This window comes from Alligator mississippiensis, chromosome 3 (assembly GCF_030867095.1).
Source record: "Alligator mississippiensis isolate rAllMis1 chromosome 3, rAllMis1, whole genome shotgun sequence".
Lineage (NCBI taxonomy): Eukaryota > Metazoa > Chordata > Crocodylia > Alligatoridae > Alligator > Alligator mississippiensis.
Genome location: NC_081826.1, coordinates 63,729,033 through 63,741,216, shown reverse-complemented (window position 1 = coordinate 63,741,216; position 12,184 = coordinate 63,729,033). Strand labels below are relative to the sequence as shown.

The 12,184-nt window shown below is 42.7% G+C and overlaps 1 protein-coding gene across 16 annotated transcripts in view; it reads left to right on the top strand.

Moving 5' to 3' along the window:
* CSPP1 (centrosome and spindle pole associated protein 1) overlaps window positions 1-12,184 on the top strand; it is a 121,207-nt gene that overhangs the window by 34,975 nt on the left and 74,048 nt on the right. For 15 of the 16 annotated variants that reach the window (XR_009460711.1, XM_059724011.1, XM_059724008.1 and 12 more), the window contains 3 exons: window positions 1,511-1,612; window positions 6,580-7,025; window positions 10,456-10,547. Coding sequence is in view for 15 of the 16 variants with exons in the window: in XM_059724011.1 (XP_059579994.1) it covers window positions 1,511-1,612; window positions 6,580-7,025; window positions 10,456-10,547 (640 nt within the window). In the remaining variant the exon portion in view is untranslated. The remainder of the gene's footprint in view (window positions 1-1,510; window positions 1,613-6,579; window positions 7,026-10,455; window positions 10,548-12,184) is intronic. The other variant, XM_059724018.1, reaches the window with a different exon arrangement.

The window sequence follows — 12,184 nt, the reverse complement described above, 5'->3', positions numbered from 1 at the left end:
TAAGAAGAAATTTCTTACTATGACTGTGGTTAACCTTTGGAAAAGGCTACCCAGAGAGGTGGTGGAATTGCTGTCCTTGGAGAGTTTTAGGCTCAGGTTAGATATACACCTAACTGGGATGGTTTAGTCAGGAATGATCCTGTCCTTCATAGAAGGTTGAACTATATGACTTCTTGAGGTCCCTCCAAGCTATATGCCTCTTAGGCCCTCTCTACATGTTATGTGTATTATACAATTACGTGGCTAACTGGACAACTAATTTAAACTGGCTACACATGCAAATTACGTATGGTGCCATAAAAAGGTCCAGCCAGTTATACAGTTATAGCTGGAAAATATGTAATAACTTTATAGCTGGTTTCTATCTTGCTTTAATTTGCACATGTAGCCTGTGCCTCTGTGGCTGGGAGCCCCATCAGCTGATCAGAGCTCCCAGCTGAGGGGGCCCATGTGCACCCCTGAGCCTGGGAGTTTCCCACTGATGCTGGCTCCCAGCCATGGGAACATATGACCCCATAGCTGGGAGACCCATCAGCTGACAGGGCTCTCAGCTGCTGGAGCACCCCATGCACCAGCGGGGCTGGGAGACTGCAGCTGCTGTGCTCTCTCAGCTTTGGAGGTTTACCATGCACCCCCATGGCTTCTGTGAGGATGCCTGTTTTACCCCCACTGCTGGGAGATCTCAGCAGTTGTGGTATCCCAGCCTTGGGGTGCCCCTGCAGCTGGGAAATCCCAGCAGCTGTAGCTTCCCAGCCACATTGGTCTATGGGACTTCCAGCTGAGGGAGTTACTGCAGCTGAGGGGGCTCCCAGCCATGGGAACTTGCCAGAATCAGGCTTCCCTTGCACCAGCAATAAGGTGTGATAGGATCCAATTCACAATCACACGATCATGCCTCCTGCCATGCGCATGTGGCAGGATAGGAGGTGCGATAGTGTTGATTATGCATTAGTGCCCAATGCACTTTTACTTGCAAGTATAGCGGAGCCTTCATACCTGTGTGGCTGGACTAGGAAAAGAAGCTCTTTTAATCAAGTTGGCTAAATTCACTTCAGTTGAAATCTACACTTGAACACAATATAGATGAAGTTTCTCTCACAATATAGTTGAGAGAGAGTTGCATCTAACTGATGAAATTGGAAGATTTCTAATTCATCAGACTTTTTTTTTTGAACTCTTTCTACAGGAGAAATAGAATCAAACAGCCTAACTAGCTCTAATATACATTAATTGATATGAATTAATTGATTTTATTTATTGTAAGATTGCTGTATAATAGTGGAGAACTACATTCTGACTTGGAGATTTCTTCCTGCTTTTCATTCCTAGGAGATGGTGATATCATTTCCAATAATGAACTAAAAAACCTATTCCTTTTCCAGGGCCTGCATGTACATCAGAAAAAAGTAAAAAAAGCACAGATCATTGGTTCTTATTCAATATCTTAGTAAACTTAAAAGCCAATCCACCAGAAAACAAATTACAACACCCTTTGCAATGTCTTTTTTAGGAGAAACTACGTCTTGAAAGAAACAAGGAATACAATCAATATCTCAGGAATAAGGAAGAGTGGAATGAAAGGTTAAGGAAAATAGGAAAAAACCCCACAGAGGTAATACAGATTTTACTGGAATCGGTACATTCTGAAAAACTTCTTAATGAGATTGGTTAATGTCTTTTTCTGTCAGTTGTTTAATGCGTGCTGTACATGGACAGGAAGAAAGACAAGGGACAAAAAATGCGATGTAATTAGATTGCAGCTCTAAGTCATCTGGGAATTAGTGATCAGTAGGCATCTATACACATGCTGGATGTCTGCTTCGTGTGCTAATTAGCATGCTCTAGCAGCCTCTGTATAGCATGTATTCAGTGTCCCTGTGCTTCCAAATGGTGGCAGGGGTGCTTTAACTAAAGTTCATTGAATTTACTTTAGTTAAAGCACCCCCAGTGCCATTTTGAAGTCTGGGGTGCTCAATACATGTGATGCTGCGGGCACTTTAAGAATGGTTCTTTGAGCCACTCTAATTAAAGTCATATCCCCCCCCCCTCCCCCCCCCCGCCCTTGCCATCCTGGAGCATGTGTAAAGATACCCAGTGATTCTGTCCTTCATTTGCAACCCAGATAGAGCTTCCACTCCACTGAGGATAGGGGTGGGGTGCATTTTGTCAGTTCTATAGACTCTACATCGCCAGTTTCAGAAATACAGCTGTTTAATACCCTCCTGGGTAGTTTCAACAGGGTGTTAATGTTTACCTTGCCAGGTTTTTTCCCCTGAATCGCCTCATTAGTGTTTTTAGTTGTGGGGTGAAGGAAACATAAAAACAAGCCAGTAGTAGTGTATGAAAAACTTTACAGGAACCAAGATTTAAAACAGTACTTGCCCCTTGTGCCCTTCTTTGGTTCATGCCATCCGTTGTTTCAATCATAATCTTGGGAGCCTATCTTTTAGGTGTTTTCTGTTTAGGACCTGGTGTATTTTTAGATATTATCAAATCAAGATAGTGAAGAACATTTTTTAGGATCTCAGATTTTTTTTATACCCCTAGAAAGCAGAGTTTCCTAACCTACTGCCTGATATTCCATAGTAATAAAATATCTCTCAGTGAGCGTAAAGAACTTCTAATTTCTAACATAACATATCCATGATGACTAGACAGACCTCATTTTTCTCTGTATTTTGTAGAGATTTTTGTGCTGTGTAAAGGTAGGTCTACAAAGCATATATCTGTGAAAAGAGGAAGTACCTCTAAATAGTCTTTAGCATCACCCTTTGTTAGGGACAGATTAGATGAAGGGAGGTGTTTTTTGTTTCGTTTCTCCTGTTTTAATTCGACAGTGTGTTGGCCTTGTAGTACAAGGGATAATGAATGGGTTTGACCCAGTCCTCCCTTTTGAGAGAGGGAAGGATAGCTTGGAAAAGACAGTAAGGGGATTGGAGAACTGTCCTGTGTGTGAGGCAGGAGAGCAGGAGTGAGTAGGAATGGGAGATAATATGAGCGAGGCAGAATTGTTTTCTTTTATAAACATAGTGAATGCGGGTTGGCAAGTGAAGTTGGCTTGGAGCGGTGGGGGATGCTGTCCTTGGTCAGAGGCAGGGAAGTGGAAGTGGGAGCTGGGGGTGGGTAGTTTTGCTTTGAAATGTCTTTTTTTTTTTTTTTTTTTTTCCTCTGGGCAGGGAGGATATTTTTGTTGTTGTAATTATTTTAATATTTCCTTCTGTTTTGTAATTCTTTTTTTTTCTTTATTGTAAGCCGCCCTGGGCTTTTTGGCGAAGAGTCACAGATAAATACATCCTTTTGAAGTTTTCATTCAATGGAAGTTACCCAATAAAACTACCAACAAATCTAGTTTTACTATGAGGTCTTTCAAAGGTTTTTCTATCAAGTTAGCAGTATACCTGCTAAAAATGGAAAATGTGACATGAAGTATGACTAGTTAGCTGGCATACATTTTATATTAGAAACGCAGCTAAAAATCATTGTAGAAAATTTACTAGTTAAATTACTAGAACTCCCCCACCCCGTCAAAAAAAGAAAAAAAAAAAGTAGTATGTATGTGCCTGCCTGTCTGTCTGTAAAATATACCTCCTCAAACATCATTGTTTCTGGGAGAAGTAGGGGTTTATAGGGTTGTAGCTGTGTTGGTCTAAGGACATAGGCAGACAATGTTCTTTGGATAAATGTGATATCTTTTATTAGACCAACTAAATAGGGGTTTATATATTTTCAGAGATCTTGGTGTTGACCCCCAGAAAGTAGCTTAAAAGTTTTGCTGTCCTTACCTTACTCAGTTAACATTTTCCTGAGATAAATGGGAGTTTTGCCTGAATGAGAGCTTTAAAGAACAGGCTTGTTATACTAGTTTGAGATGCTTATATATCTTTAAAGGCTAAAATGCTAAATGACTGTTCCCTTGGGAGTGGAGCTCCAGATTTGGAAAAGTCCAGAAGTCCTTTGGTAACTTTTAAAACCATGACACGTGAGGCTTTTGTGTGCATGAAGTGAGCTAATTTTTCTACTTTGAAAGTAATTCCCATTCAGTGTTAGATGTACGGTAAAGCCCTTAAAGCTGGAGAGTGAGCACTTGGGGCCTTGTAAAGCTGGCCCATTCTGACAGTCCAGCAGTTTTGCCATCAATACAGCACAGGAAGCCTGAGGGTATGTACAGAGATAACATTCAAAGGCCTTTGAAACACTTCACATTCTGGAGAGATGTATTTGCCCTTTGAAGTACCCTTTGGTGGAAGTGGTATAAAGCTAACTATGAAGGAAGAAAATACTATTTAGAAGTGCTTCAAAATGAAGCGCTTGTTACCTAATCACACTCTGGGTGTGCCTACACAAGACATTTACTGAGGAGTTGACTAACTAGCTCCACATTAAATGCTTGAGTGTCTACACATGCACCCCTGTTAGGGCGCAGGAAACTAATAAGCTACACAGCAGAGTAGTACTTGTAAATACAAGTACAATACAATATTTACAAGTACTACCCTGCTGCAGAGCTTTTTGTTCTCAGCAGAGCACACGTAGACAGTGCCTGGGGCACAAGGGTGTATCAGTGCAGGGCTGCCTGCCAGCTAGACCCATGCTGAAGCACCCTCGTGCATCTGCCAGCCCCTCTGCAGCACACTGAGCCCAGTCAGAGTAGCCCCAAGCTGGCAGACTGAGCCCTGGGGCTCCCTGCCAGCCGGGACTGCTCTGCTGAGGCGCCATGTGCTGCGCATGAATAAACTCTGGAGCCGATTGCTCTGGAGCACACGTTCAGATAGCATACCCAGGAGCAAAAAACTCTGGCGCAATAAGCTCCAGAGTTTATTCATGTGCATTAATTACATGTGAAGAGACACTCTCTATGTAGCATGACAGGGGGTCCCTGGGTTCTCCAGTATCCTACAGTGCACTTCTCCCTCCCACAGAAGAATGGCTCAGGGGAGAGGACCTTATCAGTATAGTCCAAGCAACCTTGTTTTAGTTGACTGGCAAAGAGTTGATGATCTGAGAGGGGAGAAGAAAGAGAGAAATCTGCAAAGACATTGCTCCCCAATGCTTTTAGGGTTTCTAGAGTATGGAAGGAATTTCTTCTTAAAAGATTTACTTATTTTTATTCTGAGAGGCATATTTTTAATGGTTTCAGAATTATAAGCCCATATGTTAAAAAAACAACAGCAACAACAAAAACCCCTGTCCAAAGGCAAAGCTGTAATGTTCTTTTGCATCCTCTAGGGGAAGGGGGAGGGCAGTAAAAGTTGTTAAATTGCAGCTTCTTTGCTGAACTGAGATTATTTAGTTCAGAACTTATGGGGGCGGGAAAGAGGAGATTTAGGATGCTTTAGCAAGTGGTGCTGCAGAGGAAGCAACACTGCAGTGACTGAGTGTCCTCGTGAATAAGGGTATTGTCCTGCTCCAGTAGTCTGGGCCACTCTATCTCTGCTGTGGGAAAACAAGAACTATGTTTGTTTGGTCCATGATCCAGTTGCGTCTCATTCACACAACCCTTCCCTGCTGCAGGTTTAGGTTGTATTCAGTCTTATTAATTTTCTAAGACTTGTCAACCATATTGCTTAACTGGTAAATACAGCCTTGCTCATCACAGCAGAGCCTGGTGATCAAATTAGCCTCTTCCCCTCAAAGGAGGGGAAATCTACTGGAGTTTTACTCCTGTGCATATAAAATTATTTGACCCTTATTAGCACCTCCCACTCTGCAGTGTATTAATTATCCAGTTCCACTGTCACATAGAGAAGTACTACTATTTGCCATTTTACAGAATTGAGGAACATTGAGGCTAAGTAGTTTTCTCAAGGTCATAAAAGAAGCTGGTGGAGCAGACAGTTGAACAGTGCCCTTGTTCCCCTGCTTTACCTATGGTGTTGTTGATGTTCTCGAGCAATGTACCTTGTGTGACAGAAGTTTTTTGTGTAATTTTAAGAGTAGGTTAAACAAACCCCTATATAGGAAAGTTTGGATAGGGATGGTCCTGTGTTGAGCAAGAGGCTGGACTAAATGACCTCTTGAGGTCCCTTCTGACCTTATTAGTCTATAATTCTCTGAACAGTTGTCTTCTGAATCTTGGGCTGGTCCTTATCCACTGGCTATCCTTCCTCACATTGCACCTTTTTTGGAGGGAGGAAATATTTAAATTTTTTTAAGTTTAAAACCCATATCGTAGGCCTGGAAGTCTGAGATACTCCTTGTATGACTCTTGATAGCATCAGGACGCCTGGGATTACAAGCACTGTAGATTTGCTGTGCCTTTAAACCTAAAATTCATCTCATCATGGGGAGCCTATCAGTGAGGACTGCAGGGCATTCCAATGTCAATGGAAATAAATTACTAGGGAAGATTAAGAATATTATTTTTCAGGAAAATTATCCCCATCTCTAAAGGCTTTGCTTAAGAGGATTTTTTAAAAGCGCTTATTTGCGGGAAGTTTTAAATATGGAGATTATTAAAATACATCATCAAGCTATTGCTGAAATGCTAATAGGAAAAAGGTGTTTTAACCTGGGATGATGAAAAAGGGTAAATTATTTCCCTTTGTATTCAGATATTTTAATATTTTTCCTATTGAACAGCATGAGACAGACGGACATAAAAAACCTGCTGCTGTTAGCAGAGTCCAGCCAGAGCTACATAAACAAATAGAAGCCTCTTGCGGAGATTCAGAACCTCCCAGGAAAGATGCTTGTACTTCCACAGAAGCTTATGAAGAGCTGCTAAATAGGAGACAGCAGGAGGAGGGCAGGTATCGTAGATCAGATGATGAAGCTGAAGTAAGAGAGAGAATATTGCAGAAAACACTTGATGAGGAACTGGACATTTCCAATAGGAAGCATCACAGGTTTGCTAACAAACCTGACATTACTGTTCGAAGACATCACAGATTTGATGAGGATTTTGATCTTGATAGAAGATACCACAGACCTGATTATGATCCTGAAGTAAATGAGGAAATGGACTCTAGATTTAGATATGAAAGCGACTATGACAAAAAGCCTCTGAGGTTTTTCAATGCTGAAAGGTATTTAAATTTTATTTTCTACTTCTTCACACTTTTGAATCTTATTCACAGATATAGGTAGAATGATTTTGGCCTCCTGAGAATCATTTAAGCCAGTGAAGGGTTGGCTTATTAGACTTCAGCATCAGGTTTAAAATACTTAAATTTCCTGTATTCACATATTCACAGGCTCAAGCTTGAGGAGTTTTGATTCTTCTCTTGATCCTTTTGAAGCTGATGAACTTTAATGTTATGCTGCTAGTTATGGGTGGATTTTTCAGTTGAGACCAAAGTGAGGTCCTTTTTTGTTTTTGCTTTTAGTGAATGTTAGATTCCATCATGCATTGTGGTTTTCCCTCATTCTTCCCTACACAACATTGAAGTAACCAAAACACTCTCCCCTGCTTTTGTGTAATGGGTTCTGTCATAGCTGTATGCTTAGAGATGGATAATTAGCTGGTGTTTAACTGGATTACAGCTGTTTCTGCCTATAGTAATAGTTCCTGCATTTAAATTGATTCCTGATATAAAGATACCAAACTTTCTGTTTTTGGCTCCAGCTAGACTTTCCAGGAGGATCTGGAAAAAAATACCATGTTCTAAGTGGACCCCATATTTTCAATTTTTGGAAAAGCAGCTTTTATCTTAAATATAAGTTGATAACTTACAGATAAAGACCTAGATGTGCCATTGCCTTTCTAAAATCACACAGGAGAATCAAATAACTGAGGAAACAACTCAAAGGTTAAATGTACTAAAAAATCTAAAATGAAATGGCCTTGAAAAAAATGACTTGGTATTTTTATTGCATGTGCAAATGTCCTGTAAATACAGAAGTCAAGACTATAGGAGACCTGATTATAGGTTGACCCCGTGTTTGAGTTGATTGCCCTTTTTGTGGCTCTGTTGGAGAAAAGAAATGCTAGACTTAAAATCAGAAAAACACAATGAAGACTTGCAAAAAGTCAGAAGCTTCAATCTAATTCCCAAGTTAAATTGAGCCTATGACAATTTGTACCCATTGAAGTTCAGACCTCAGGAGTATGCATTTCTTTTTGAATGAAGAAATGCATTTCTGATTGAATGTAGTACAGGGGCGGGCAATTATTTTGGGTGGAGGGCCACTTACTGAGTTTTGGCAAGCCATTGAGAGCCACATGGCAGGCAGCCAGGATCAGATGCATATTAATTTTATAAATTTTTTAGGGGCCCCACGGGCCGGATAGAATGGCCTGGTGGGCCACATCCAGCCCGCGGGCTGTGTTTTGCCCACCCCGATATAGTATCAGACTTAACTGGCTTAACTGATTTAGGTCAAACTGGTGTATGAGACTTCTGTCCCAGATTCCTCCTGGTTCATGTTAAATCAGAGTCCCCCAGCATGCTTTGTAGTCATAGGCTGGACTGTACTGACTGCTCCAGAGTGCAGGGTTGGCTGGCTCACTACCACCCCCCCCCCCCCCCCCCCGTAAACCCTAGCTGGGAACTGGGGCCAGGGAGGGGGGAGTTAAACGCACCTTTTGCCAAGTACAGTCTCGTCCTGCCCTGCTGGCTTATTTAGTGCTGGCTGTGACTGTGGACTACAAATCCCAGAGGTACCTGGAAACAGGAAGAGGAAGTGATGAGCAACTCTGCAGCAGAGTCCTGCTTCTGTGACTGTGGACTGCAAATCCCAGAGACCTCAGGGGAAACAGAAAGAGGAAGTGAACACACAGCTAATGCTGGCTGTGCGCCACAGAGTCATGCTCTAGCACCCCCCCTGGCTTCTGGATTGAGCAGGCATTTAGCTGCATTTCATGAATCAAAAGTGGTTGCTTGTTTGCTTATTGGTTCAGTCTTTTCAGCTTAGACTAACCTGCAAAGACTGAATCAATTCAGCCTCGGGCTTCTTGACTGTCTGTACTTTGTCCAAAAGTATGAGGTGTAAACCCTCTGTTACAATGCCCAATATGCCCATGCTTTTCAACTGAACAACTATTTATAGAGGAGAAGGGGGGAAAAAGATGCCAAAAGCTATACCATCTGTTTGCAAGGGTAGTCGCACTCTAACTCTGGTATGGTCAGCTACCTGATGATGACGATGAATAAGACCCCAAGCAGGAGGAGATTGGCCGGGACATCCAGACCTCTTAGGACAGTGGTCTCCAACCTTTTTAAGTAGGAGATCAGCTTTGGCATTTAAAAACAACCAAAGACCTACAGTATGCCCCTGACCCAGCTGGTAAATCTGTGGGGAGGGAAGGAGGGGTACAGATCGAGGTAGAGGAAGAAAAAATCATTTGGGGGTGTGCACCCCCAGCAGGTAAGTCTGTGGGGGAAGGGGCAGGAGAGGGGCAAGGGCTTTGGCGGGGGGCAGATCGAGGTCTCAGCCCTAGCCCTACTTCCTCCCTCATCACTGGGGTCTTGATCTGCCCCCCCATGGTGGTGAGAGAGGGAGTTGGGCTAGAGCAGGGGTAGGTTCTGCACAGCCAGGGCCCAGGATGGAGCATGAGTGGCTCATCTGCGGGGTGTGAGGCGGGGGGGGCACACCCCCAGGAGGGCATGGGGGGTGTGTGCCCTCAGACCTGCATGCTGGCCAAGCCAGCTGCCACTGCAGACTGGGGCTGGAAGGCAGCACTGTGCTTTTCATGGTGGAGAGCTAGGCCGTGTTATGCTTGGGCCTGGTGGCAGTAGCAGTGCTGGGAAGGGGCACTATGGTGTGGGTATGGCGAATTTTTGGTTGTCTGCAGCCCCCTGTGTAGCCCCATTTTTTGCGCTGCTGCTGCCCGGCCTGAGTACAGCCATGGTCCCATCCAGCAGCATTAGCCGACCTGGCTGGCATGCAGATCCAGGGGCACATGCGCCTCCATCCTGTGCCCTATACATGAGCCGCTTGCAGTTCCATCCCATACCCTGGTTTTGCATACATAGTGATCAGAAAAAAAGAATCTTTTTGGAAAAAGTATTTACCTATTTTTCCCCAATGTTTTTTTTCTTCTTCTATGTTCTAGGAACAATTCAGATCTGAGATACATAGATGCAGTTAAATCCTCCCTCCTTTTTCCACCCCACCCCAAAGAAAGTTTTACAACCATGCATAATTTGAAGTGTATGAAAACTGCCATTCCACTTCACTGCACTTAAGTGCTTTGCTGAATCAATGCGCAGAGGCATAACTAGGAAGTTCTGTACCCTGGACAGTGGCTGCCATTCTTGTGCCCTTTTCAGTCTGCCCTACTTACACACTGACAGTATCGTGAGTGTGGTACCTACAGATGTTGTCATAGAAGCTTTGTGAGAAAACAGTTTTGCTACTGAGTTCTTTCTCAAACGTAGAAGTTCTCTGCAGCAGCTATGATTTCATAAGAGCTCCTCTCATAAACGGTTAACGTAAAAGTAATTTAAATATTTTATGCTTTGGATTGTCTTTAAGCAAAGGCTTTAAAATCTGATCTCTTTTTTTTTTGCCCAGAAATCAGGCAGACAACAATTCTCCAACCAGTGAACAGGCAAAATCAGCCATAGGTAAGGATGGCATTCCATATGCAACAGGACTCATTCTCGGTATGTACAAATACCCAGCTAATGATTAGTCTGAATTGCGGTATTTATTATAAAAATAATATCTGTTGAAGCTTAATATTATGTGCTTCTTTCTTATGGAGTAATTGATGTTACTTAGATTTTCCTTGCAACATATCTGTGTGCTTTGCAAACATCCAGTAAGTTTAAAAGGAGAAAATGAAAAGGAAAAGACAACAAAGTCCAATTACTTTTCCTCAATGACACGAGGTATTTGTGGTTCCTCTCCAGTATGCAGATGGTAACTTTGGGATGTTTATGGTAGCAGACACCCAAACTGATTTCCAGATTTCTCAGATAAATGAATGAAAATAGTGGAGATGTTTCACAAAATTTAGAAAATCACATTTTTTTAAAATAAATTTGGGTAAGTAAAATATTGGAATATTCAGTACATTTCATTAAATTAGGATTAAAACCGTGGAAAAAATGGAAGACAGTTGTCAGAATAACTTATTTTTTTAAACAATTCAGATACCTAATGAATTAAATCTTTAAATGAAGATTGTATATGTTGGAGAGCAGAAGTAAGCTGTTATACACCATAATAATTTTTTCAAGACTTGTATGTAAGACTTTGGTAGGTTCAGCTTTGCACCTTGACTAGTGATTTTTTTTTTTATTTTTTTATTTTTTTTAAGAATAAAAATGCATTTCTTGAGGGAGGTACATGTTAGACTGTAAGTGCTAGAATAGCAAATTCTTGATCAGGTGTAATCTGTGGATAGCCTCTGACTAATATGTTCCTTGGAGTAGAGCAATGTAACACTTGATTGTTACTACCTTATTCTGATAGTCTAAACTATGAGTCTCTTGCCATAGTAACTGAGTATTCCACAAACAGAAACCTTCACAGCACCCCTTAAAGGTAAGGAGGCGTTGTTAGCTCCACTTGACAGATAAGGACCAGAGGCATAGAATCATTCAATAAATAGGGCTGTGCAAAGCTTTGGTCCCTGATTTGATTCAGCAGAGATATGGCCTGATTCGGCAGCTGAATCTCTAAATCAAATTGAAAGACCCTTTAGTCTTTCCAAATTGAATTGGAACCCTCCGAATCTATTTGGAAAGATTCCACGATTCAGACATAGACACAACTTTAAATGTTTTTTCTATGTACCTCAGGGTACCAGGCGGCTCATGAATGCCGCAGTGGTGGGGCGGATGGAGCGTCCCACAGGAGCATGGGGTGGGCTCCCCAGCACACTTGGCAGCAGACCCAAAAGTGGACCAGAAGCACTTCCGGTCCACTGCCGGGTCTGGTGGGCAGTGTGTGTATGGTGGGGGAGCCCCTCCGCACCCCACCCTGGCTTGGCAACTGGTGCCTCCTGGGTCTGGGGCGGCAACCAGGGTCCCCCTGCAGTCAGTCGCCAAGCCAGGGGGGACACGGGAGCCCCCCACATGTGTGGAGCATGAGGGGGACCCCCCCCATGCTCCTGTGGGACTCACCATCCACCCCAGCATCGCAGTGTTCAAGAGCTGTGCCTGGTACCTCGAGGTATGTAGAAAAAACATTTAAAGCTGCTTCTATGGCCAAATCACTGATTCTCCAAATCTGTGTCAAATCTTCAGATTCGGATTCAGCCAAATTGAATCAAATCACTGTCCCTGATTTGGGC